We start from the raw sequence: 27,725 nt of genomic DNA, 5'->3' as shown, positions 1-27,725 counted from the left end.
TGTATTTATATGCACACAAGTTAGAAAAGTCTTGCTTTCAAAAAGTGAATTAAGCAACAGCTAATGGGCAGTGCAAAGTGCTGGTTGTGCAACTTTCCTAGCATGACATCCTGGATATAACATTCAATTTTTCCTTAGTGTGATGTAATCCACAATGGTCATTGGACCTCATTTGCCTATGTTGCGTGTCTTGACTGTGCAGTCCTCCTTCTTCCATGACTCATCTCCTGTACTTCCCCCTTGAACTTTGCCCGCTGATCGCATGAATTGGAATCCAAACAGATTATAAAACTGCAGCAGGCAGACAAAGCAATTCATACATACAGGAAATTCAGTCCCTGAACTCAGACAGGCAGTAACAAGCTCTCTCTTCTGGGTGAGTAGACTCTTTACTTACATATATAACCTTATATATAGACTTCTACTGTATATCCAACTGCATAAACAATGTGAACAGTAGACAACGAGTGATTTACCTTACGGATAGGAGTGGGATGCTTTCAGATGTAAATACGCATCAATGATACGCAAATTGCACTATATATATATATATATATATATATATATATATATATATATATATTACACATTCTACAGTATATACACACTTCTGCATTAATTACTACAAATCATCATCAAAATCATAGATAGGGAAGTAGTAAGGTAGAACTGATGTGAATTCAGCAAGACTACACTATGTGAACAAGGCTCAAGTTGAAGATGCATCGTATTATGGAGAAATACTGGCTGCATTGTCATTATGCTTTTTCAATATCTATTTTCTGTAAATTTACATTTCCTTTTTTTGATTAATGATGTTTGATAGAGCCACATTGCTATTGCCAGTAACTACTGGCCGCTCCTTACTGGCTGACTGATTTTCTCATTACCCCTTCCAGAAACGATGGAAAAGGTGGTGTAAGGCTTGGTGGTGTATTCTCCACAGTCAGCATGCAACGCATGAGCTGACGTGGAGGAGGTACACACACTAGCACAAGGAAACAGGCTATCCCTAGTATAGTGGAGGGGAGGACTGACTCCAAAAGGAGATTGTGGCGCACAGAGCCGGTGCAGATCCGACAGCCACAAACAATGCTTTCGTTATAACGTCTCAGCGCAAAGTAGCGCTGAGCGCATAAACCAGAACTGAGGAGATCAGGACAGGTAGACAGAATGAACGCTTGCTAGCTAGCGGCTACTTAGCGACAGCAAGCGTCCAAAACAAGACAGACTGGAATGAGGCAGCCAATGCGATTGCAGCGATGGCGTGCCTCACAAAGACAGGACAGGATAGTCAGGAAATAGCAGGATCAAGATAGATGAACGTAACACAGACAAATATACAATAAGTATGTTTTCCTAGCGTATTACAATTACAGCTATCAATGAAACTATTTGTAACGTCTGACTAACATATGTATATATCGGCAATGAACCGATATATGACATAAGCAGGAACGCTGACTAGGACTGGAGTAATACAGGGAACAGGACTCAGAAGGATTCGCTATCTCTTCGCAGAGATGAACGCAATCTACAAACGGTAACAGAACAGGATTCAGAAGGATTCGTTATCTCTTCGCAGAGATGAACGCAATCCACAAACAGTAACAGAACAGGATTCAGAAGGATTCGTTATCTCTTCGCAGAGATGAACGCAATCCACAAACGGTAACAGGACAGGATTCAGAAGGATTCGTTATCTCCTTGCAGAGATGAACGCAATCCACAAACGGTAATAGAACAGGATTCAGAAGGATTCGTTATCTCTTCGCAGAGATGAACGCAATCCACAAACAGAACCAGGAGCAGGGTAACTACCTCAGCACGGGTGGTCACGGTACGCGCAACCTACCAAAACGTGCTGGAAAGCTGACTAACTGCACACAGGATATAAACAGTTCGTGTACGTATACATCAGCGACACTGATGTATCAACGTAACACAAATACAAGGAAAATAATAAACGTGCTGGTATGCATATATATTGGCAATGAACCAATATATGATGCAAAGACCAGCAAAGTATCTTTAGAACAAGAAACACGATCGGGGGCCGAAGCGACAGCAGGACAGGCTTAAACTGAAGCTATGAAAACCCAAGGAAACCCTGCAGGAAGCAGATCTTTATACTGAGGTCATCCAATGGGAGCAGACATGCAGATTCCCACACAGGTGAATGATAATCAGTCACAAGCTGACAGCAGGGAAAGACAGACAAAGCTATGCAGCTTGCATGGAAAGACATCAGAACTGCCTGAGCTGCAGCACTACTACTTCCAGCAACACCTGCTGCAGCAGCGATCATTACAGGTGGGTTCATGTTTGGCTTACAGACCAAAGAATTTTAAAGTTGTAGCAAGAGGTAATAGCTTATTATTGTTAGGCTATTTAATGATGTTTCAAAGCAAACAACAATAAGCCAAATATATATTTATTTAGGATTTTTAGTAACTAAAGCAACCTGTGAGAATTTCATCTATTATAGCTTGGTTCCGCATATGGGACAGTAATACAACACTGGCAGAGACACTGACACTACATTGTCTGAAGCAAGCATTATATTTCTTTATTTCTGCTTTGTTTGCTGTCTACTAAAAACTGGCTAAACTGACTTAATAGCTACTGTATGTATGAACCAAAATATATTGCAGATATACAGTCATTTTCTGAACCAAATTCACAGTCATATCACACATGAAATGAGGCTGTAATGTTTTTTTTTTTTGTATGAATCACAAAAACATTACCTTATGTTCAAATAATTTGAATGTGTGAATAATTTGAATGTGATATACACAGTTAGATGCCGCCCTTCTTGTCTGAATTTGGCTCCATGCACAATAAAATTGCAAGAATACACCTAAATAAAAAAAAAAAGCTAAACAGGGCACGATTATGTGATGTAAGGAAACAGATCCATAAAAAAAAAAAAAAACCACAAAAAAACCTCCAGTCTGGAATCTAAATGCAATGAGCTACATAAGAATCACCTTAAATTATATTTAATGAACCTTCTTACTTCAGCATCCAGTAGCCCCAGAGATTATTGGGTAGAATAAAATATTCACTGCATGATTTCAGTTGTAATGGCAAATGGCAAGATCCTATGAAAATAGTCCGGGATCAGTTGAAAAGGACACCTGAACTGCCTGTATGAACAGGCGTCTCCATACACATCAATGTTATTTCCGCAAATATCGGCTACAAGGTGGTGAAAAGGGCGCCCGAGTTTTGATATAGGCTTCAAGCGGGCACCCCCCTGTAGCCCATATTTTTAATTCGGCAACTAGGTTTTCGGCTACAGTAGGGCAGTCCTTTGTAACCCATATTTTTTATTCGGCTACAAGGCTTTCGGCTACAGTCGGGTGCCCCTATGTAGCCCATATTTCTTAATCGGCTACAAGGCTTTCGACTACAGTAGGGCGCCCTACTGTAGCCTATATTTTTTATTTGGCTACAAGGTTACGGCTACAAGGTTTTTGATTCTGCTACAAAAGGGCGCCCCTTTGTAGACAACATTTTTTATCCAGCTACAAGATTTTCGGCTACAAGGTTTTTGATTCTGCTACAAAAGGGCACCCTTTTATAGCCAAGATTTTTGATTTGGAGGTGAGGGGGTTAGGATTAGGCATCACAAGTAGGGGGGGGGGGGGGGTCTTAGGGTTAGGGGAGGGTTCTGTGTGAGAGTAGGGAGACGTTAGGTCATAGTAATAACTTTTCTCAGCTATATCTAGAGCCCTTTTATAGCCCAACAAATTTTGCTTATAACAGCATCCTTTTTATAAACTAAAACTAGCTTTTTCAGCTATACCAGGCGCCCTTTGTAGACAAATTTGGCATATATGGGCTACACCAGGTGACCTTTCTAGCTGAATTTGGCATATGGGCTACACCGAGTGCCCTTTGTAGCCGAATTTGACATATATGTGCTACACCAGATGCGCTTTGAACCTGAATTTAGTATATATGGACTACACCAGCCGCCCTTTGTAGCCAAATTTGGCATATACGGGCTACACCAGGTGCCCTTTGTAGCCGAAGTTGGCATATGGGTTACACCAGGCGCCCTTTTTGTAGCCGAATTTGGCATATACAGGCTACACCAGGCACTGGGGTGCCTGTGCTGCCACGTGGATAGCTTCAGAGATGTGCGGTGGCCCGGCGGGGAGCTCCCCCAGATATAGCAGCGACGATGTGCGTTAGCTGGTTTAGACCTGCATTTTGCAGGTCTGAGCTAACGCTCATGTCTGCCCGGAACCATTGCTTCCCAGAGGCATGCAATTTGTAATGGAATAGGGTGTAAATAACTCGCTGGGCGATAATATTGCCCAAGCAAGATTTTTTAACACTCTGCTTAGGGCTAAATGCAATTGGATCAGACGATGTTATCATCGCCTGATTATCGGACACAGCGCAGCATTTAATGTTGGTGAGTCTGACAATTGCATCAGGCCCATTTTCTACTCTTATTGTCCTTGTTTTGTTATTTTTAAGACTATTCTATTTAGGTTACTGAATTAATTAAAATTAAGATTTTATTTTCACAGTTTAAATTGGGGATGCCCACACCTGGAAATGACGTAAACAGCGAGCGATATGTTCCTCCTCCGTACGCTGGAATTGCAGCACATCCTCAACAACATGCGTTACCATTACAGAATGTCCCTGTAGCTCCATATCCTGTTCAACAATATCATGATCCTGAACTTCCTCCGGCTTATGAAACAATCAGTGATTTCCCATTGTATCCTGGTGATTTTCAGTTGAATGTCACTCCTAGTGCTCCAGCTGGACCTAATGATGCATGGCCTAAGTATTACAATGGTTCCCAAGTGCAGGTTCCAGCTAATAACCAACAGTGGAACATACAACCATCAGCCACCTTTAACAATATCCCTTACAGCACACCAACAACAAATCCACCAGTGATCAACACTACTCAGACTTCAGTACCAGTCTGGCCCCAGGAGACAGTCAGTAGAAATCAGAGAAGGGGAAATCCATGTATTGGCGTAAGTGATGAGTAAAGAGCTTTTAGACAATGCTACGTATGTGCTTAACTTATAGGTCATTGTGTTATCTTTGGAAAGTTTAATGTGTCTTCATTTGTTCAAACCTAATGACAATTCTCCATACTTTAACCCTTTTTTTCTGAATTCCTTCAAACAATACAGAACAATACAAATATAGCAGTCCAAATCGCAGTGCTTGTCAATGATTGTTCAGACTTTTAAACAGTAATAATTAGGAAAACACACCTGCACATCTGTAGTGATCGGATGCAATCACTAGGGCGACAGTTTAGGGGCCCCAGTGCTGTACAGATGCATCGCTAGGCAGAGCAATGACTCTGCAGATTATTGGGGCCTTGATCTGTCACCATAGCGATAGCATGCGATTGCTGCAGGCAGCAGTCATTAAAGGTGTATGGACAGGTACATATATTGAGGGGGTTACCAAGGGGTTAATAGGCTAGGTAGGGGTTACAAATTCATGGAAGAAACTCATATCACTATAATTAGCATTTAAAACTATACACCCCTCCCTCTATGCCTATTTTTTAGTGAATTATTTCTGCCATTTGGTATAGCACACAAGTGTGTGTGCTTGTGAATGTGCACTGGCATTAGGGGTGTAAGCGTGCCGGAGCGCACTCATGAATGTGCAACATGCAGTGGTTTTCAATTTTAGAAATCATTTCTGCATCCAAGAACCTTAACCAGTTAAACACAAATCTGAATAAACCCCCACCCCGATCTAGGTAGGGACTGCTGAACTGACCACTCTCTAGGGCAAGTCTTCAACAAAACTTTTTACAGGTAATATTTACATATGGCAAAACACTTTTTCAGCCCCTAGCAAGGGAAAATGTGTAGTGATGTCGCGAACCCCGTTCGTGAACTTTCGCGGAAGGAACTTTTGCAAACCGCAATAGACTTCAATGGGGAGGCGAACTTTAAATTTTAGAAAGATTTCTACTGGCTGGAAAAATGATAGAAAACATGTTTCAAGGGTTCTAATACCTGGAGGAAGACATTATTGAGTGAAATACGCAACAAAAGTCCCAGGCAAAAATCTAGATTTCACATAAACCCCTATTTTTAGGTCACAAATCTCATGCAATGTTCAATTACAGGCCTACACTGCTTTACAACATCAGACAGTATATCCCTCTCTCCCTCCTCTCGGAGGGAGGAGGGTCTCATCTACAGGGAATTGTAGAATTTCAAAAGCCAGCTTGTATACCTTGGCCAGGAATTGAACCCGGGTCTGAGTGCTTGGTAGATAGCTCTCTTAACCGCTATACCACCACCAACACTAAGATGCTGCAAGCAGCCTAGCATGTACCATTCTGATATATCCAAGAGAAAAATGAGCTTGCTTAAAGAATTGTAGGCTTTCAAACGCCAACTTACATACCTTGGCCGGGAATTGACCTCAGGTCTCAGTGTGTGGTAGGTAGTATCTGACTTAACCCCTATACCACCAACCACACAGCATGCTGAAGCCACCCTAACATGTACCATTATGATCAATCCAAGAGAAAAAGTAGCATGCTTAAGGATTTGTAGTATTTCAAAAGCCAGCTTACATACCATGGCTGGGAATTGAACCGAGGCTGGGCTGGGAATTGAACCCAGGTCTCAGTGTGTGGTATGTATCTGACTTAACCCCTATACCACCAACCAAACCACATGCTGAAGCCAGCCTAGCATGTACCATTATGATCAATCCAAGAGAAAAATGAGCTCTCTCTAAGTATTTGTAGCCAGGCATGGCCTTGCCTTTTGTGTTCAACAGTTGTCAGAAGAGAACCCTAGATAGCCAGGTAGATTCATCTCTCTCTCTCTCTCTCTCTCTAGTAGGGATGGTCACTGCTTTCCACAGAATTGTATTTTCTGGAATTTTTAGGCGGAAATTGGTCATTCCATTCCGTTTGGTCGGAACGGAATTGCTTTTTCAATCTGGCAGAATTCCGAAAATGCATGCGAAAATCTGCCGGTATCCGTTGATGGTTTTAAGCTGAAAATTCAGTTCAGTGGCATCAAGTCCTAGAGAGAGAGAGAGAGAGAGAGAGAGAGCTAATTTTTCTCTTAGATTGATCATAATGGTACATGCTAGGCTGGCTTCAGCATGTAGCGTAGTTGGTGGTATAGGGGTTAAGTCAGATACCTACCACACACTGCGACCTAGGTTCAATTCCCAGCCATGGTATGTAATCTGGCTTTTGAAATTCTACAAATCCTTAAGCACGCTACTTTTTCTCTTGGAGTGATCATGATGGTACATGCTAGGCTGGCTTCAGCATGTAGTGTGGTTGGTGGTATAGGGGTTAAGTCAGATACCTACCACACTCTGAGACCTGGGTTCAATTCCCAGCCCAGCCTGGGTTCAATTCCCAGCCATGGTATGTAATCTGGCTTTTGAAATTCTACAAATCCTTAAGCACGCTACTTTTTCTCTTGGAGTGATCATAATGGTACATGCTAGGCTGGCTTCAGCATGTAGCGTAGTTGGTGGTATAGGGGTTAAGTCAGATACCTACCACACACTGCAACCTGGGTTCAATTCCCAGCCCAGCCTGGGTTCAATTCCCAGCCACGGTATGTAAGCTGGCTTTTGAAATTCTACAAATCCTTACGCATGCTACTTTTTCTCTTGGATTGATCATAATGGTACATGCTAGGCTGGCTTCACCATGTAGTGTGGTTGGTGGTATAGGGGTTAAGTCAGATACCTACCACACACTGAGACCTGGGTCCAATTCCTGGCCAAGGTATGTAAGCTGGCTTTTGAAAGCCTACAAATCTTTAAGCAAGCTCATTTTTCTCTAGGATATATCATAATGGTACATGCTAGGCTGCCTTCAGCATGTAGTGTTGGTGGTGGTATAGCGGTTAAGAGAGCTATCTACCAAGCACTCAGACCTAGGTTCAATTCCCGGCCAAGACCTGGGTTCAATTCCTGGCCAAGGTATATAAGCTGGCTTTTGAAATTCTACAATTCCCTGGAAGATGAGACCGAGGAGGAGTGAGTAAAGGAGGAAGGAGAAAGAGAGAGGAAGGAATATAAGGAACAAGCCTCACTAAACTCTCCCTAGCAGAGTCTGTCAGCAGCTGTCCTCTAACTAATTAGTGTAGGCAGACTAGTGAGTAAAACGGCGCAAGGACCTTACCTTGTATAAGGGGGAGGGGCAGAGGCGTAGCTAGGGTTTTCAGCGCCCGGGGACAAAGACTATTAATGCGCCCCCTAAGGTGAAGGGTCGTGACCAAATGTGGGCGTGCGTTTGGGTGCTCCACATTTGGTCACGCCCCTTCAAATGTACATGGAGGTTAGCAGGCTCCCGCTCACCCACCCTCCCTCAGTATGTACCTTTCAGCATGTTCCAAGACAAATTCAGCAATCATGAGCCCCCCCCATCAAGACAAATTCCGCAATCATGAGTAAACATGAGGCCCCCAACATGACCAACTCAGCAATCATGAGGCCCCCAACAAGACAAATTTAGCAATCCTGAGGCCCCCAACAAGACAAATTCAGCAATCATGAGGCCCCTAACAAGACAAATTCAGCAATCATGAGGCCCCTAACAAGACAAATTCAGCGATCTTGAGGCCCCCAACAAATCATGAGGCCCCCAACAAGACAAATTCAGTAACCATGAGGCCCCCAACAAGACAAATTCAGCAGTCATGAGGCACATAAATAGACAGCATTTCACATAAATAGGCAGAATGCCCCCTTAATATGGTAGACACCTCTCACCTGGCAGCAGTTCCCCAAAATACACTCAATCTGACAGCAGTGCTTCCCCAAAAATAGGTAGCCCCAGGTCTATAGGTGTCCACAGAATAGGTGGCCAGCAGTATAGATGTCCCCAGAACAGGTAGCCAGGGGTAGAGATGTCCACAGAACAGGTAGCCAGGGGTATATGTGCCCAGTATATGTAGGCAGGGGTATGTGTCCCCAGTATATGTAACCAGAGGTATATGTGCCCAGTATATGTAGCCAGGGGTATATATGCCCAGTATATGTAGCCAGGGGTATATGTACCCAGTATATGTAGTTAGGGGTATATGTGCCCAGTATATGTAGGCAGGGGTATATGTGCCCAGAGTAGGTAGCCAGGGGAATATGTGCCCAGAGTAGGTAGCCAGGGGAATATGTGCCCAGAGTAGGTAGCCAGGGGTATATGTGCCCAGAGTAGGTAGCCAGGGGTATATGCCCAGTATATGTAGGCAGGGGTATATGTGCCCTGAGTAGGTAGCCAGGGGTATATGTGCCCAGAGTAGGTAGCCAGGGGTATATGCCCAGTATATGTAGGCAGGGGTATATGTGCCAAGAGTAGGTAGCCAGGGGTATATGTGCCCAGAGTAGGTAGCCAGGGGTATATGTGCCCAGAGTAGGTAGCCAGGGGTATATGCCCAGTATATGTAGGCAGGGGTATATGTGCCCAGAGTAGGTAGCCAGGGGTATATGTGCCCAGAGTAGGTAGCCAGGGGTATATATGCCCAGAGTAGGTAGCCAGGGGTATATGTGCCCAGAGTAGGTAGTCAGGGGTATATGTGCCCAGAGTAGGTAGCCAGGGGTATATATGCCCAGAGTAGGTAGCCAGGGGTATATGTGCCCAGAGTAGGTAGCCAGGGGTATATGTGCCCAGAGTAGGTAGCCAGGGGTATATGTGCCCAGAGTAGGTAGCCAGGGGTATATGTGCCCAGAGTAGGTAGCCAGGGGTATATGTGCCCAGAGTAGGTAGCCAGGGGTATATGTGCCCAGAGTAGGTAGCCAGGGGTATATGCCCAGTATATGTAGGCAGGGGTATATGTGCCACGAGTAGGTAGCCAGGGGTATATGTGCCCAGAGTAGGTAGCCAGGGGTATATGTGCCCAGAGTAGGTAGCCAGGGGTATATGTGCCCAGAGTAGGTAGCCAGGGGTATATGCCCAGTATATGTAGGCAGGGGTATATGTGCCCAGAGTAGGTAGCCAGGGGTATATGTGCCCAGAGTAGGTAGCCAGGGGTATATATGCCCAGAGTAGGTAGCCAGGGGTATATGTGCCCAGAGTAGGTAGCCAGGGGTATATGTGCCCAGAGTAGGTAGCCAGGGGTATATATGCCCAGAGTAGGTAGCCAGGGGTATATGTGCCCAGAGTAGGTAGCCAGGGGTATATGTGCCCAGAGTAGGTAGCCAGGGGTATATGTGCCCAGAGTAGGTAGCCAGGGGTATATGTGCCCAGAGTAGGTAGCCAGGGATATAAGTCCAGTATATGTAGGCAGGGGTATATGTGCCCAGAGTAGGTAGCCAGGTCAGGTGTCCCCCTCCCCAGCAGGAGGGGAGCAGCGCAGAGAAGAGCTGCTCTCCCTTCCTCGCTGTCCCCTCCAATGTCCGGGTGGCTGGCAGCGGCGGGCGGAACTTACCTCCGTCTCGTCGCAGCGCCGGATGGATCTGCCACTACTCTGGTCTGGTCCAGACCAGAGCAGCGGCTGCGCACCCGAACTTCCGCCCGGCGCTGGAGCGAGACGGAGGTGAGTTCCGCCCGCCGCTGCCAGCCAAGAGCCACCCGGACATTGGAGGGGACAGCGAGGGAGGGAGAGAGCACCTAAGGTGAGGGAAGGAGGGGGGATATGGCCCCCCTTCCCCACCGTCCGCACAGCTCTCCCTCTTCTCTGCGCTGCTCCCCTCACCCGCCAAACAAAAAAACAAAAAAAAAAAACCCCCGCAGCTCAGCCAGGCGGAGGGCGCCCTTGGGGACCAGGCGCCCCGGGGCACTTGTCCTACCCCGACCCCCCCTAGCTCCGCGCCTGGGGGGGGGGGTTCTAGGAGTGAGTGCAGTCTGATTGGCAACAATGTGCCTGCTGACTGTGATGTAGAGGGTCAAATGTTTGCTCAATAGAGCATTATAGGGTGATTCAAACTTCCGGGAAAGCAAACCACCCGAAATTCGCCTGGTACCGTTCGCCGGCGAACCGTTCGGGACATCTCTATTTCAAAGTTGGTAAGATAATTTCAGACAAATTAACTTGAGTAATTGTTTTGCTTTTATTAGGGTTCATCTGTATAAAAAAAAACAAAAAACCTCTGGAAAAAAAGTTGAATGAATCAGGGGCTATATCTCTTTGAAAGGTGAAGCCAAGAAATTATGAATACATTTTGCCACAATTTCAGGTGACATTTTTAAAATGTAACCTTTTCTGAAACTGCAGACTCTGGCCCCTTAAGGACCAGAGCCTTTCCCCCCAATATTTTACTGCTGTGATCACTGTGATTGGCTCACAGTGATCACAGGGTCAGGTGCCATTTTCATTGAGCACAAGAGCAAGCAGTGATAAGAGACTGAATTCTTCACCCTGGCAGAGATAACAGTCAGTAAGCAAGGCATACATTTCAATCAGTGACTTCTGAAACAGGTTAAAACTATATAAATAAATAGATGAAATTAAAAGAATTAAAAAAATGAGAAGCAATGTTATGTTACTGAGAATAGTCTTTTGGTGTAGAGTAGACTCTCCCTTATTTGAGTAACAGACAATCCCTAAGGCGTCTTTTTCACTAGCTGCGTTTTTGCCAAAAACGCAAAAGGCATGCGTTTGCTGATTCTTAAGTGCAGCCTGTTTAAAATAACAATCTTGGATGATCCTTTTCCACTGCTGCATTTCGATTTAAAAAGAAAAAAACGCACACGCATGTCTGTGCGATTATGATGCATTTTGCCTTTCAATATAAAGTATAGCAACACATGAAAAACGCATAAAAAATGCATAGAAATGCATTTTGTGTTTTGTATTGATTAACCACTAGTATCTATTTTCAAAAATCAAGACAACATTTGCCAATCAGAAAAAAGCAAACGCACAAAAAAACAGACATCAAAATTGCAAACTTTTTGTGTTTTGCAGTGGAAAAGAGCCCTGATATATTCTCTTTAAGGCCAAAAAATAATATTTAAAGCACTCCTCTGGTGAAAAATAACAAACTAATAGATACCTAATTATCTGAAGTTATAATAAAGTTTTCTCCAAGTTGATATTTTCACACCTTGTGAATAAAATGCATTTTAAGTCACCAGCAAGCAATGAAATACTAAGAATCATTTTGACAATGAACTACTTTTTGGTACTTTTTTTTTTTGGGGGGGGGGGGATATTTACTACTTCCTCTTCCCCGGGAACAGTAACTACATCCCTGAAAAATCCCATATCTCCCTGCAGGGATATAGCTACTATGTCCCTTCCCGCTCGCTCCCCCCCCCCTCACGTGCCCTCCCACGATCATTACCTCCGCCAGTCATTAGCCGGTAGATCAATAAATGGGAACACCTTAAAATGCAGTTAGAATAAAATATTTAGTAGCAAAAAAAAGTACCCACCCCCCCAATAAAGACTAATTAGTGGCGGAAAAAAAACCCCCAAGATATAGATTGTGATAAGTAGTAATAAAGTTATAGGCAAGTGACTGGAAGGAGTGCTGACAGGTGAAAATTGCTCTGTTTTTTTTTAAGGGGAAAAACCCTTGGAAGTGACGTGGTTAAACAGCAGAAAAAGTGAATTGAATACGGGCCATTGTCTTAGTAATAGCTTAGTAATAACCCCATTTCAGCCAGGTTCTGGTGCATAGCTCCACCTACAAGAAAATGGCCTCTGCCACTTCTCTTTCCAGCACCAGAGATAGAAAAAGAGCTGGTGGTGTTTTCTTCAAGGGGGTGGAGCTACACGCTGGAAACAAGGTTTGGTGGCCTTATCATTAACACAATGGGCCATTGCAGTGCTATAGCTCCCCAACCAATATTTGTCTCTATCTCGAAGGTAAACACAGGGAGAGGGATTCCCTGTTCAAAACGCCCACCAGGGGTGTTCCTGCAGGGATTCTTCTCTCTTCCTGGCCGGCGGCCGAACCCCCTGCCCCTCCCCCGCCTCCCTGCACGCTATGAGAGACACACTGTCTCTCGTTGCAGCGTTGTGACCTATAGGTCACGAAAGTGAAAGTGGGCTAGTGTGGCCCACAGGAGCGGCGGAGAGCAGCGGTTTTTGTGGCTACCTGATCTGCTCAGCCCCCCCGGATCAGGTAGCCTAATTTTTTTATTTTTTGAGCCCACCTCGGGCTCTCTTTAAGTATACATTACATGTAATGCTACGGTAGGTAAATGTGTTCCTTATTTCTCTTGTCCTACAGATTGTTATGATTATAATGGCAATTGCACACCTTGGAATCGGCATTGGATTGACTGCGAATTACCATGGTGGCGGATCTTCAACTATTTCTAGTGGCATTCCCTTCTGGGGAGCTGCATTGGTTAGTATAAAACACATAACTCATAAAATTCTCTGGATTATAATGTCCAGGCATGTATTTATATATAACACACTTCTGTCACGAGGCCAAGGTGCAGTTTTGGTAAATAACTAAAGTAGGTTTAAAGTAGACCTGAACTCTTGCTCTGGACATTAGGAAAACATAGAGAAATGCACCGTATGTGTTTAGAGAGTTTAGCCTGTTTAATTCCCCCGCATTTGTGTCTAATAACAAGCGGTAACAAGTTGTAATTTGATCTCTCCCCTGTGTCACATGACTGCCATGGCAGATAAGTCCTGTACATTAATATGCAGATCACAGAGCAGCATTATTGAATTATTATACATGACCTGCTCCCAATGATCATGTCTCCTTCAAGAGAACCTGAGGTGGGCAGATGGGACACAGAGGCATGTTCTTTGCTTCATGACATGCCTCTGTGTCTCCACACTGCAGCTCTCTGCCCTCCCCACTGCCGCGCTATAGCCTCCTGAGATTAGCGACAATATTTGTCACCATCTCAGAGGTAAACAAAGGGAGAGGGATTTCCTGTTCAAAATGCCCATCAAGGGCATTCCTACAGGGTTTCCAGAGCTGCTATTGAGCAGCTCTCTCTCCATGGCCACGCCCACTGATGCTTCCCCACCTCCCAGCAGGACGTGAGAAACACCCAGTCTCTCTGTGCAGCGTTGTGATCCATAGGTCACCATGGTGGCGTAGTGGTTAGCTCTCTCGCCTTGCAGCGCTGGGTCCCTGGTTCGAATCCCAGCCAGGGTACTATCTGCAAAGAGTTTGTATGTTCTCTCCGTGTCTGCGTAGGTTTCCTCCGGGCACTCCGGTTTCCTCCCAAATTCCAAAAAACATACGGATAAGTTAATTGGCTCCCCCTAAAAATTGGCCCTAGACTACAGTACTTACACTACATAATATAGACATATGGCAATGGTAGGGACTAGATTGTGAGCTCCTTTGAGGGACAGTTAGTGACAATATATATATACACTGTACAGCGCTGCGTAATATGTCAGCGCTATATAAATACTTAATAATAATAATAATAAAGTGAAAGTGGGCCATTGCGGCCCACGGGAGCATTGTTTTTTTGCGGCTACCTCAGCCCCCCCGGATCAGGTAGCCTACTTTTGTTTTATATTTTTGAGCCCACCTTAGTTTTCAAGTTCTATGCAGTCAGCCAATCACCATGCGGTTGCAGCCCTCGCATGGTGATAGGCTAGCTGCATGCAACTTGCAAACGGTCCAGGAAGTGGGGGAGACGCATGTGCTGGGGGCAGGTAATGTATAATAATGCTTCTGTTCTGCATAATATTGCACAGGACCTGCCCTCCCTAGATCCCAGTCTGTCCCCTGTGATGGGGGTTGAGGTGTTTGCCATCAGATCTCTGCCAGTATAGTTATACTCTGTCCAGTAAAGTTATACCCCTGCCTGACTGGATTAGCTGTATGTTTATTTTAGGGTTGTGAGTGACTCAGGCACTACTAATGCCAGAAGATCAAAAGGTCAGCCAGGTAATTGATATTGTTTAAAAGGAAGTAAATTTGGCAGCCTCGATATCGCTTTCACAGATCGCTCTCTCCTGTTTTTTTCTTCAGCCATTGACCCCTCTCCAATTAACTTTTTCTCTCAAATTTTCTCCCAGGATGATAATTTGTCATCTTATCTAAAAATAACTTCAGCAGTTAACAACTGAAAAAAGTACTAAACAGTGTGTATAAAGCAATAGCATAATTATTATTGAGACTTTTCTTGTACAGTGGGAACTTTCAAGGTATTTTACTGTTAAAATTTGAAAATATCTCCTTGAAGGAAACTTAGAAGAAAAGTTACTAGGATATGTCTCATTAAGTCAATAACTTTACAACGTATACAGTATTGTGCAATCCAATTTAAAATGTGCATCTAATTCTATTTTTTTTTTAAAGCACATCATCACAGGATCCGTCAATATTGCAGCTCATGCTTCACTTACCCGCTGCAAGGTAAGATAACCTCAAAAAAGATTCAAGTGGGAAGAATTATACTTCATAGGATGTAGCTAGTATGTTCACCTGGATTTGGGGATTAAAGGGACCCTAAGCTCTCTGTAAAAACACAATTTGGACTTACATGTGACTTCATCCAGCCCCTTTGGCTTGTGTGGTACCCCGGCGTCCTCCAGGCTCCTCTCCTGTCCCAGCTGGTGGCTCCGGTAATTGGCGACTTTGGCCTGAAGCCCCCAGTGCGCGTCCATGGCGCACACGCAACGTGTCAGTGAGAGTCCTGCGCATTCTTGGTTCTCAAAAGACTGAACTGAGCATGGCAGGACTCTCACGCCAGCCGGCATGATGGCGCATAGCGTGTGTGGCGTCGGTGCACACTGGCGACTTTAGGCCGAAGTCCCCAATTAACGGAGCCACCAGTGGGACCAGGAAAGGAACCAGGAGAATGCTGAGGGACCTCAAGAGCTACGGGGGCTGGAGGAAGTCCAAATTATGTTGTTACAGAGAGCTCAGGGTCCCTTTAAGATGTATTTGCTGTCCTACAAAGTTTCTTTTTTTTTTTTCATTCCTTAGGCTTGATTCATAAAGTGGTGCTAACAGTTAGCACCCTGGTGAAAAGCCCCTTATCACGCCTAAACTCAGTTTAGGCGTGATAAGTTTAGGCGTGATAACTTTAGGCATGATAAGTTTAGGCGTGATAAGTTTAAGCACCAACTGGGTTAGCACCGCAGTGCAGAGCTGATCAAAAGTTTTGTACTAGCAAACTCTGGTGCACTTCGCATAGAGTTTAATGGCGCTGCTTTGCGCGCGGGGCTTTGCGCGTGACCTAAACATATCTAAACTTATCACGCCTAAACTTATCACACCTAAACTGGCTTTTCCCCAGCGTGGTGCAATGGTTATCACGCCTAAAGTCTCTAACTGGGTTAGCACCGTTTTGTGAATCAAGCCCCTTGTCTGTGAACCATTCCATCAGAGATTCTCATATTTCCGAATAGGATCCCTGATGACTTAAGAAGAAGAAATGAGGTCAGGGTTGGGTGAAGGCAAGGAAAGGGATACAAACTATATCAAAATTAAAGTATACAACCAGATAAAAATATTGTAGACTTGTACATATCTGATCTTTGATCTACATGAAGAAAAATGTTACATAAGCATTTTTTTAAAGAAAGCCCAGAAAAATATTTTAATGAAGGAAACTGTACACTCACTGGTCACCTTATTAGGTATGCCTGCTCAATTGTTTGTAAATGCACTGCTTCTGCCATATCACATGCCAGTGCCCAGTGCATCTGGACATCTACATGTGGTGAAGACAAGTTGAGGAAGCTCACACAGATTATCAGAATGATTAAGAAATGGGGATTTAAGTGACTTTGAATGTGGCATGTTTGTTGGTACAAGAAGGGCTGGTCTGAGTATTTCAGAAACTGCTGATCTACTAGGAGTTTAAAGCACAACCTTCTCTAGGGTTTACAGAAATCAGTCCATAAAAAGAGAAAATATCCAATGAGAAGCAGTTGTGTAAAAAAAAAAAAAGGGATGACTGATGTCAGAGGTCATACGAGGATGAGCATACTTGTTCAAGAAGATCAAAAAGAAGCAGTAGACCAAATAAACAAACATTACAACCAAGGTATGCAGAATACCATTTCTGATTACATCATTGAACCTTGAAGCAGATGGGCTACAGCAGCACAAGACCACACTGGGTGCAACTCCTGTCAGATAAGAAAAGGAAACGGAGGCTACAATTTGCACAGGTTCACCAAAATTTGACAGTACAAAATTGGAAAAATGTGGTCGGAAGGGTCTCAATTTCAGGTGTGACATTCAGATGGTTACAGATACAGACAGAACACAAAATCATGGATCCACCCTGCCTTGTGTCATCATGTCAGTCTGGTGGTGGTATAGTAAAGGTGTGGAGGATGTTTTGTTGGAATTTTGGGCCCCTCAGTACTTACTGAGCAATATGTAAACTAACTGGCATGAGTATTGTTGCTGACTATGGCCATTCTTTTATGACTAGAGTGTACCCATCTTCTGATGGCTACTTCCACCAAGACAATAACCACACAGCTCACATTGTCATAAGGTACATACACACGTCAGGTTTTTCCAAACTACCGGTCGTTTGGACGTCAAATCGGGCGTGTGTACAGTCGGTCGTTCAGCTGATAACGCTGGTTTTGACTGATCTGCCAAGCTGTACACACACCCGATTTGACGTCCAAACGACCAGTCATTTGGACATCCAAATGATCGGTCGTTTGGAAAAATTAGACGTTTGTATGAACCTTAAAACTAGTTTCTTGAACATGACAAAGAGTTCTCTGTACTCCAATGGCCTCCACAGTCACCAGATCACAATACAAAAGAGCACCTTTGGGAGGTAGTGATTTGCATCATAGATGTGTAGCTGACGAATCTGGAGGAACTATGTGATGCTATCATGTCAATATGTACCAGAATCTCTGAGGAATGCTTCCAACATCTTTTTTAAGGTATGCCACAAACAATAAAGGCAGTTCTTTAGGCAAAAGGGGGTCCAACTCAGTAGAAGCAACTAGTCCAAATAGTACTACCCCCCTCCTCAGATAATCTAGATGTTTGTACAAGCACCCTTAATCTTTAGAAATATAAAATGATTCCCAAGCAAGATATTTACAACCACACTATTTTCTACTTTTATGAGAAAGCAGACACTCGGACCCATATGCAATTCACTTTTCTCCAGAGTTTTCTACTAGGAGATAGTTTTTCAGCTTCTCTTTGAAATAACTTTTTAACACTTTGCAATTGAAAAAGTATCAAAAAGTAGGTGAAAAGTACTGTTATAATTAGTCTAAGTATTTTTTTGATTGCTAAAGGTTCAAATGGCATTTTATTGACAAGACCCAAAAATATCACATAGGAGAAAACTCAGGAAAAAAGTTGCATATGGGCCTATGTATATATGTGTGCAGAGCAGGTTAAAGACTTTTTACCATGCTCCTCAGCCAACAGTTTGGAACTGAGTGCTGCACAAATGGAGCACTATTCTAGAGGATAGCGACACTTCTGTTTCTATGGGAGAAGAGGAGGGACCATGCACAATGCATGACTGAGCAGCTTCAGGTGGCTGGGGTGAGGAGGAGATAAATCCACGAGTGTCAGTTGGGTGTCGATTTCATCATGCCAGATCTTTTTATGATGTAAGGGGGTTCCTGTTTACATGCTACCTTCTTGACTGAGATGGTCCTTGATGGCCAACCATGCAAACCTAGCTTAAAGGAAATCTATCAATATCCAAGTGTTCTAAAATGACAATGTAAAAATAATGTCTAAGTAGCTGTGTAAACATTTTCCTACTATTCATGTTGAATATCAGAGGCAAAAGCTGTAATTTGTTGTGTGCAGATTTTAGTTACGTTTGCAATGTCTCATTTGCAAAGGTATGAATCTGTATGAATCTCTGCAATCTGACATGCTAAGAACAGTGTAATATTGAAGCAGATTATATGAAAACAAGTATCAGGTTTCACACTGTAGTATTACAAATGTTTATGTTGCACATAAGACACATTTCCTCTGCTCTCTGTGAGGGAAAGCTCTGCCTGTCTCTGACTGAGCTCCCTACACACACAGTTAAAAGATACACTGTGAGGGAATTTTCCAACAGCCCTCATGGCTGAGTCTGCCGTCAGAATTTTAGCAGACTGCCGTCAGAAAAATGTGAAAGGAATTAGATAACAGTAAACAAAAAGATAAGCAGTGAAATGTATACACAAGTTCTTAGCAGCTCTTTCCAAACATTTCCTATCTCAATTGAAAAAAAACATGTTAATCGATAGTGTCCCTTTAAGGAAAACTTGCACAACCAAATGGTTACGGCACACAATCTTCTTGTTTTTCTATTGATACTGTAAGCTTTTTTTTTTTTTCCTGGCAATACTATCACCAGAATATATTAATTCTCCCAATTTGTTATTAATTTCTGCAGGTTATCTGTGCTATTGTCCTGACTTTTGGGACCTCGATTGTTGCTGCTATTGATTTAGTAATCAATGTGATGGATTTCAATGATGCAAATGACTGCTGGTTCGGACCCGGATTTTGGGGACCAAGCTATGATTGTGTAAGTTGAGATAGTTTTTTAAATTCATCCTAGACTGGATCACTGTAAACTCAAACTTCATAGTTTGCAATTTTGCAACATCAGGAGTGCAGCACAGTGCCTGTCACTGATGGGGTTCTCCAAAGACTTTGATTCCTAAGTTTTAATCAAACACTGACTCTTAAAGCGGACCCAAACTCTTGTACAGCACACAATGAAAAGTCTTTATTCCACATAAAGCTGCTGAAAAAAAATCACAGCTGTGTGTTCTGTGTTTGTTAGCCAGTTTAAAATGTCCAATCAGATCAGCAGCTGTGAATCAAACCTATAAGCTCTGTCCAGGCTGTCTGCTAATAAGTAAACACTGAGACTTAACCCTTTCTTTGCTCCCAAGAATGTGTGGTCAAGTTAAAACTTTAGTTTTTTTAGGATCGCTAATAATTGTACTGACGTTTTTTTTCCACTAAAGGTTATCATGCTTTGGCTATTTATTTTTAGATCAGAGAGTAAGTTTAGTTTCACTTTAACATGTACTTCTTTGGTACAGAGGATAGTCTGCAGCCACAGTTCAGGAGGGAGCATGACCAAGGTGTGAGGGGTTTTTACCTGTTCAGATGGGAAAATGTAAAGCCATTAATTCACTCACCAGGATCTTGGTACAAAATCAGGGGATGGAGAGTGCTGTTTGTGAAAAAATGCCATGTGATTGTTTTGGGGCAAAACAATCACATGGCATTTCAAGTCTGAAGTATTGGACCAATCAGAGAATGCTGAGTTTTACCGCAGAAATCAAAATACAGCAGAAATTGTATGCCAGATACAGGATTAGGAAATGCTTGGAAGTACTGGACCAATCAGAGAATGTGGAGGATTACCATGGAAATCGGAATGCTGCAGACATTTTAGGCCAATCACAACACTTAGAAGTTTCCAAGTCTTGTGATTGGTCTAAAATGTCTCCGGTATTCCAATTTCCTTGGTTCACTTCTACAATCTCTGATTGATCCAATATTTCCTACTGGCCTAATATGTGGCAGCATGTACCTTTCAATGCTCTCTCCCAATCTCTCCCTACAGTAGTCCCGCCACCCCCACCCCTGCACCACAGTTTAAAGTGGACCCGGGGTGACAGGGATATGGAGGATGCCATATTTATTTCCTTTTAAACAATGCCAGTTGCCTGGTACCTCTGCTGATCTATTAGACTGCAGTCTAGTCTGAATCACACACCAGAAACAAGCATGTAGCTAATCTTGTCAGATCTGACAATAATGTCAGTAACACCTGATATGCTGCATGCTTGTTCAGGGTCTATGGCTAAAAGTATTAGAGGCAGAGGAGCACCATGACAGGCAACTGCTTAAAAGGAAATAAATATGGCAACCTCCATATTACTCTCACCTCGGGTTCACTTTAAAGTGGTCTGAAAGTCAACATTTCTACTTTGCTTTAAAACATTCCTCATAGCTTTAAAGCTACTATCCCAGACATTTTGTTTATCAGGACATCACTGAAATGGTTAAACAAAGCACTTTGTCCTGCTATTCAGCTTCAAATCTGCATCCAAACTGGATATAACAGTATATTTGTTTACATTCCAATGTTGATACATTTGTCTGTAACAAGTAAAAAACACTTTCTGAGAAGCTGTCTCTGCTTCAGGCACACACAGAGCTCAGAACAACTCATTAGAAGATTTCAATATATAAGACCACTTCAGACCACTTTAAGTATTTTCTCACAACCACAATCCTGCTGGGCTGCCCTCACTATAGTATGGTAGCCAAGAAGATAGCAGTCTCATTATTTTTTGTCACTACACATTTCCTTTTCAGTACATCTCAAGGATGTTGTAGGGAAAAAAGTATCCCTTAGTTATAATTATTTTTACAATCAGTATTTGAAAGCTGTGTCTTCCTTTACTTGTGGAACGAAAACAGCTTTTTTGCTCATGACATAATTTGGGTAAAGAGGCGCCCCAGTGTGAAAAAATTGGATTAAAAACAAGATAAACTTGAAAAAAAATGAGGTGGCTTACCTTAATGACGAGATCTTTGTAAAGACGAATATTTATTTAGGACAGGCAACGCGTTTCACGGGCAATTTACAATACTTATTGTACATGTTCTTTTTTTAAAATTTTTTGGTCTCCTGTGCCTTTTTTCTCTCGGGTGCTGAGAAACCTCTACTAATCTTTTTGCTCTTGAAGACACTGTATAATTCTGAAGTGAGATAAATGGACCTTTTTTTCCACAACTTCATTTGTGTTAAATTGAACCTGAGGTGAAAATAAACGGATGAGATAAACAATTATATAGATCCTCCTACTCCTAAAAACAACTTTTTAAAGTATCCCATAGTTTTCTTTTACATTTAAACATTTACCAAGTAGGTTGAATGTTTTAATGCCTTCAATCAGTGGCAGCCTATTAAGCATCCCAGAGTTAGAAAAAGGAAAAAAAAAAGTTAAAAAGGATCTGCATTGCAAAAAAAATGCCCCTGGTGGGTGCTCACCTCAGGAGGGGGAAGCCTCTGGATCCTATTGAGGCTTACCCCGTCCTACTCCGTCCCACAGGAGCATCGATCCAGCTCCCCGAACAGCGGGAATGTAAATATTTCTCTTCCCAGCTCCAGCAGAGGCGCAGTGGCGGCAATTGGCTCGGAAATAGGCGGGTATAGGCGATCCCAGTCGGGGCCCCTCTACTGCGCAAGCGCAAGTCTCCTGCGCCTGCGCAGTAGAGCGGACCCGACTGAGATCAGCCATTTCTGCCTATTTACGAGCAGAGAGCTGTAACAGCGCCCTCACTGGAACAGGGAAAAGTAAATTTGCACAGCCTGACAAACTGTTGGCTGTGCATTCCGTGGGCTGCAGCGAGACCACCGTGGGACGGAGGAGGATGGGGGAAGCCTCGATAGGATCCAGATGCTTCCTCCTCCAGAGGTGAGTACCCCAGGAACATTTTTGTTTTCAATACAGAGTCTCTTTAATGTATTTTATCTCTCCCTGCCCTCAGATGTTGTATTCTTCCAGGAAAACTTTTATAGCTGTAATTTGCTTATCAGTGATGTTTAGTGTATTACAGACAAGCCAGGAGCTGTCACTTCCATGCCTAGAAATTAACTCTTTCAGGCAGAAAAATATAACAGCTTGGTTGTTAATATGTTTTGTACCCTACATATTTTTCTCATCGTGTCTCATGTCACTTTGGGTACACTTGAGTGATAAGCTGTTTCTCTCAGGCATTATTTTGTGTCCAAAGCTAGTCCTTTTTTTTCTTGCATCTGCAATGCAAAATTATCTGCTTCTCTTGTTATCTCCTACAAATAGCAGAGTCCTCTAATTAGCTGATAACTTTTGAATGACAGTATATAAATATTTAAATGCATAGATAAAATAAACAGTTGAATTAAAAATGTCTATTCCTAAGCAATGTTTAAACCAGTGTAATTTAGGGCCCGTTTCCACTAGCGCAGAAACCGAGCCGAATCCGCAGAGTTTCCCCGCAGGCAAATCGCTCGGGGAAACTCTGCCATAGGAAATAATGGCGCCGCCGGCCGAATTGTTTGCCCTAGCGATTCGGCCGGCATTGCCGTTAGTTTTCGCGGCACAGCTTCTGGGATCCGTCTGCGTACCCGCAGACCCGGCAGTGCCGCCGCGCGTCTCGCAGCCGCGCACGGTGGCTAGTGGAAACGGGCCCTTAGTGAAGTTTTCCATGGTCTTTAGCTACATTTAAGTAATTTCTTGCAAATTGATTGCTTGTTTATAGTATGTATGTACTTATTTATTTTTGTCTTTGTTTATTTACAGTTTGATGCGATGCCTTTTTATTGGGGCCTTGTGAGTACAAACGGGTTTATTCTATTTCTCTCCATTATTTCTCTCTGTTTTGGATGCTGCGCTTTCAGGAAGCTAGAGTAAGTGTGCCCCAGGTATGTACATTTCCATTGCAAAATAAAGTGTTTTACAAAATGTTAAATTAGATGATTGTAAGTGTGCATTCAGGGCCGGGGCCCACAAGGAATCACAAAACACAATTGCACAGCCCATTTTTATTGATTTAGCAGCGTTTTCCAAAGAGATTGTAAAGTGCCCTTGAATTTAATGCTAGCGATTTGTGCAGCAATTGTGATTTCCTTTTTTTTTTTTTTTTTTTTTTTTTTTTGGGCGGTTCTGAGTAGTAAAATCACTGCAATAACGCTTTATGCAGTGATTGAAAAGCAAACTTGCATTGATCCTATACTTTGAATCGATGCACAATAGCTCTAAACATGTGACAGGACCCACAACTGCGATTTTGGGAAATCACAATCCCTCTGTGTAATCACCTCCATTGGCTTTCAGTAATCCAGCGCTTTTGGAATCGCCAGTGTCTATCTAAAGCATGGCTGAAACAGCTCCTGTGGCTCCCAACCCTCAGAATGATTGCTGATTAAAGAGGATCTTTAGCGAGGGGAAAGGGGGGGGGGGGGATAAATCAATACATTGCAAAGTGAGAAGTTAAAAAATAGGAGATAGAGAAATGGTTGATATCCGCCATGTAATTTGTTCGTATCGTTTGATCCACAATCAGCTACATGTAATCATCTTTACTACTGGCAGGCATAAAAAAAAAACATTTTCACAGTATTCTAATGGTCTGAGGTTTTATTTTGGGGGTTTTCATAAGCTGTAAGCCATAATCATCAAAATTATAACAAAGGGTTGCAATATCTGGCCTTGAATGTAATGATGTCACATATTAGTTTCTCCTTTTTATGTTGAGTTACCGAAATAAATGCACGATATTCAAATTTTTCAAGATTTACCTGTAAATATTGTCAAAAACTTAAAGGGCTTGATTCACGAAAAGGTGCTAAGCGGTTAGCACGCGAAGTGCCGCACGCGCACTTTTGCGCGTGCAAAGTCTCCTGATTGCGGACATTTGCGCACGATACCACAGACATTTGCGTGGCCACGTTATCGCGCGCAATTGTCCGCGATTGCAAGACTTTGCTTGCAAAAGTGCGCGTGCGGCACTTCGCATGCTAACTGCTTAGCATGGGCGTGCTTTTTTTATGAATCAAGCCCAAAGAGTGCACAGGTGTCCCAGGAGATCATTGCCCCCCACCCCCCCCCCCCCATAGCAATGCTGTTGCTTGACATCTAGTGATGAGTGAAAATGTCTCTATTTTTTTTTTCAGTTAAATCTCCCAAAAACAATGTAAAATTTGAATTTCAACTTTCAAGCAAAAATGCCTTCTAAATTCATTTTGTTGGGGGGGGGGGGGGGGGGGGTGTTGTGATTTTTTGCTTTTTTCACATTATTTTGTGATTATTATTTTTTTACCTTAAAATGTGTAATTTTTACTTTTTTTGTGATTTTTCGCTTTACAAGGTGTAAATTGCTCTTAATTCATGTATGACAATTTGCAGTTTTGGGGAAAAGTCACATTGCAAAAATACAATGTATTTTTGGGCATATATTTTCAAAATTGAAAATAGCATTTTTGATGCGAATATTACTTTGATAAAAATCTGCAAGTGACATGACATCCAGTGCAGCTGTGCAAACAAATTATTTTTATAGAGTTTATACAAGGCTCATCCAAAAAGTAACAGCCAATTGCTTTATCTGCCAGGCAAGGTATACATTTGGTGTAATTTAACTTGCATCTGTCAGGTTAATCTATTCTCTCCCTGCACCACTTGTGACTGCAGAATGTTGGTAACTGTTTATTCAGTAGCATTAACATGAAGCTCCCCATCCCTAATGCCTCTGACCCATAGGTATGGAATGTAATGCTACTGCAACAAATAGAAAACCTGGTATAGATACATGATAATTGCTTAAATAAAGAAAGTGATCATGTAGAGAAATAATCAGATACAAAGACACAGTGGCGTTTATTAAATTCACTTTTTTTCCTAAGACTACTTTCACGCTGGGACATTGCAGTGCGATGTAATGGCCGCATTGTAACGCAGGATGTAGCACCACAATGCACCACCTATGCAACGTTCATACTGCAGCTGGTGCAATCTAATGGTATCTGGTATCTAACGGCAGTGCATTACCGCAAAGCGTGCATATTAACAGTGACCGTGAAGCATATTTTTAATTGACTGTATGCTTCACTGCATGCAAAGCAATGCGTGGCTAACATGCGGTACTACTTATACGTTCTCCTCCATTGCATTCCTGCTTTTACAGGGAACGCAAACACCCACTACAAACATAGCCTAAGTTTTTTTTACAAAGTGTTATTTTCACAGCAAAGTGAGGGCCAGCGCATACCACAACAGGCTGCATCCCAAATGACCAACAGCTCACATGTGTAGTACCTCTAATAAGCTATCTGCACAAGTCGCATTCAAATCAGATGCAAATCATGTGCATAACTACTAATGAACCATTACTTACCATGCAAACCGTTACTTCCCATTCACACCTAATCAATAAAATGCTTTTTAAGCTACCAGGAGAAAATACTCAATGTTAATTTTTACAATACTTTTTTAACCTACTTTTTAGTACTTTTTAAATTGCAGAGTGCTGAAATATTATTTTAAACAGAAAATGAAAAAATGATCTCCTAGGAGAAATCTGAAGAGAAATAAATCAAATCAAATTTTTCCTTAATTGATTAAACCGAAACAGCTTTTTTTTCATATTGCACTACGGTAATAAATTATTGTCTTATGTTTATGTTTCCGTTTATAGGTATTAGTGTTTGAGTGTGAGAGAATTTCATCAGTATATCCTCCACAGCTTTACCTGTTATTGCCAACAAGTCGCAACCTAAATGAATGTACATGAGAAGTAGTAATGAGAAAATCTGCCACAGCGTCACGGCTGGGATCCACGTGGCACAATATGGCTCCACTGAAAACTGCACAGCTGGTGGTGTGATTCAAAATTGTACTGATATTAAATCTGATTATATTTTACTTATTCATGGTGTTCATATTTGTATTTAACTCCACCACTGACCTCAGGAAGATGACATTAGCAAAAACAATGGGAAGGAGAAGTACCTTGCATTTAGTTTTTACAGGCAATGCGCATGAACTGCCACGGGCTAGATATCCCTAGGGATGGTCGGAAATTACGGTTTCCGATTCCACGGAAATTCCAATTTCTGCCAATGGCAATTACCGATCCACAGATTTCTGATTTCCAATTTTTTGCACTCCCTGATTGGCCAAATACTTCCAAGTTGACTCTACATTCTCTGATTGGGCCAATGCTGTGATTGAATTAAAATACCGAGTTGGGGTAATCTGGTATTTCTGCCAAAATCTGATTTCCGAGTAGTCTTTTCTGGTCATTTTTTGCATTGTCTGATTAGTCCGTTCTGACTCTGCATTCTCTGATTGGTCCAATACTTCAGATTTCTGCGATTAGGCTAAAATTGCTGAGGTAATGCGGTATTTCCGCAGAAATCTGATTTCCGTTCGGAAATGCGTACAATTAATTTCCGCGGAATCGGAATGAGCATCCCTAGATATCACGTCATGTTTTTGTACCATCTGTGATGCCTCTGTGGACATTTTAAATAAACCTGTCACTAGCACCAATCATCAGCATAACAAATAGCTCTCTCATAACAGAGGTCAAACCCCAATCCTGACTGAATATAGCAGCTGACTCCAAGGTAGTGAGCTTCTTTATTCTCTTTTGATAAGAAGTGTGGTTTTTATACCTCCCTCTGCACAATGATGGCACATCTGACTATTGCAAATCAGACACCTCGGGTCGGGCACAGCCAGGAACAAATCATTCAGCAGACAGAAGGCTACTATTTGCAGAAACTTATAGCCACTTTCACACAGGCGTAAAAAAAATGGCATTAAGCATAGCGCTTGGAGTTTGTTGCTCAAATGCTCTCTATTCAAATGAATGGACAGTACTATTTAAACTTCGGTACCAGCTTTTCCCATTGTTTGGGGAAATGATCTTGTTGTCTCCTTTCATTTCATTTCATCCTGGACACCGCATGTAGCATCCAGGTTCAGCTAAGCACGGTGATTCCATTACCACCTGCGGGGGTCAGAGCCCGTACGATGCCAAACGCTTCTCTACTAATCTGCAATGAAGTGTTTAGCATTGGCTAAATGCAATGCCAGCGAAATCTTGTTTGAACTGGGCCTAACTGGCAAACACTCCTTTCTGTTATCACTGGGATATTTACAGTATATAGCACATTCAAATGTAGCTTTTTTTAAATATGACAATAATATACAGTAAATATATGTGTTTATTAAAAAGAGTAATTTTAATGCATCCTATTTATTATTATTATTATTATTATTTCCATTATGACTTTAAAATAAATGTTTTTTTTTTCTAAA

The 27,725-nt window shown here is 42.5% G+C and overlaps 1 protein-coding gene across 1 annotated transcript; it reads left to right on the top strand.

Annotated features, from left to right (window-relative positions):
• The first annotated feature begins 304 nt into the window (after positions 1-304).
• LOC137536215 (membrane-spanning 4-domains subfamily A member 15-like) lies at positions 305-27,725 on the top strand. Its single transcript, XM_068258326.1, has 7 exons — positions 305-376; positions 4,551-5,015; positions 13,174-13,293; positions 15,235-15,291; positions 19,280-19,414; positions 23,202-23,308; positions 26,095-27,725. Exons 2-7 carry the CDS (start codon positions 4,563-4,565, stop codon positions 26,099-26,101), a joined length of 879 nt encoding a protein of 292 aa, XP_068114427.1. The 5' UTR covers positions 305-376; positions 4,551-4,562; the 3' UTR covers positions 26,102-27,725.

Source organism: Hyperolius riggenbachi, chromosome 10, assembly GCF_040937935.1.
Source record: "Hyperolius riggenbachi isolate aHypRig1 chromosome 10, aHypRig1.pri, whole genome shotgun sequence".
Taxonomy (NCBI): domain Eukaryota; kingdom Metazoa; phylum Chordata; class Amphibia; order Anura; family Hyperoliidae; genus Hyperolius; species Hyperolius riggenbachi.
Note: the sequence above shows the minus strand (reverse complement) of the source record. Positions and strands in the feature narration are given on the sequence as shown.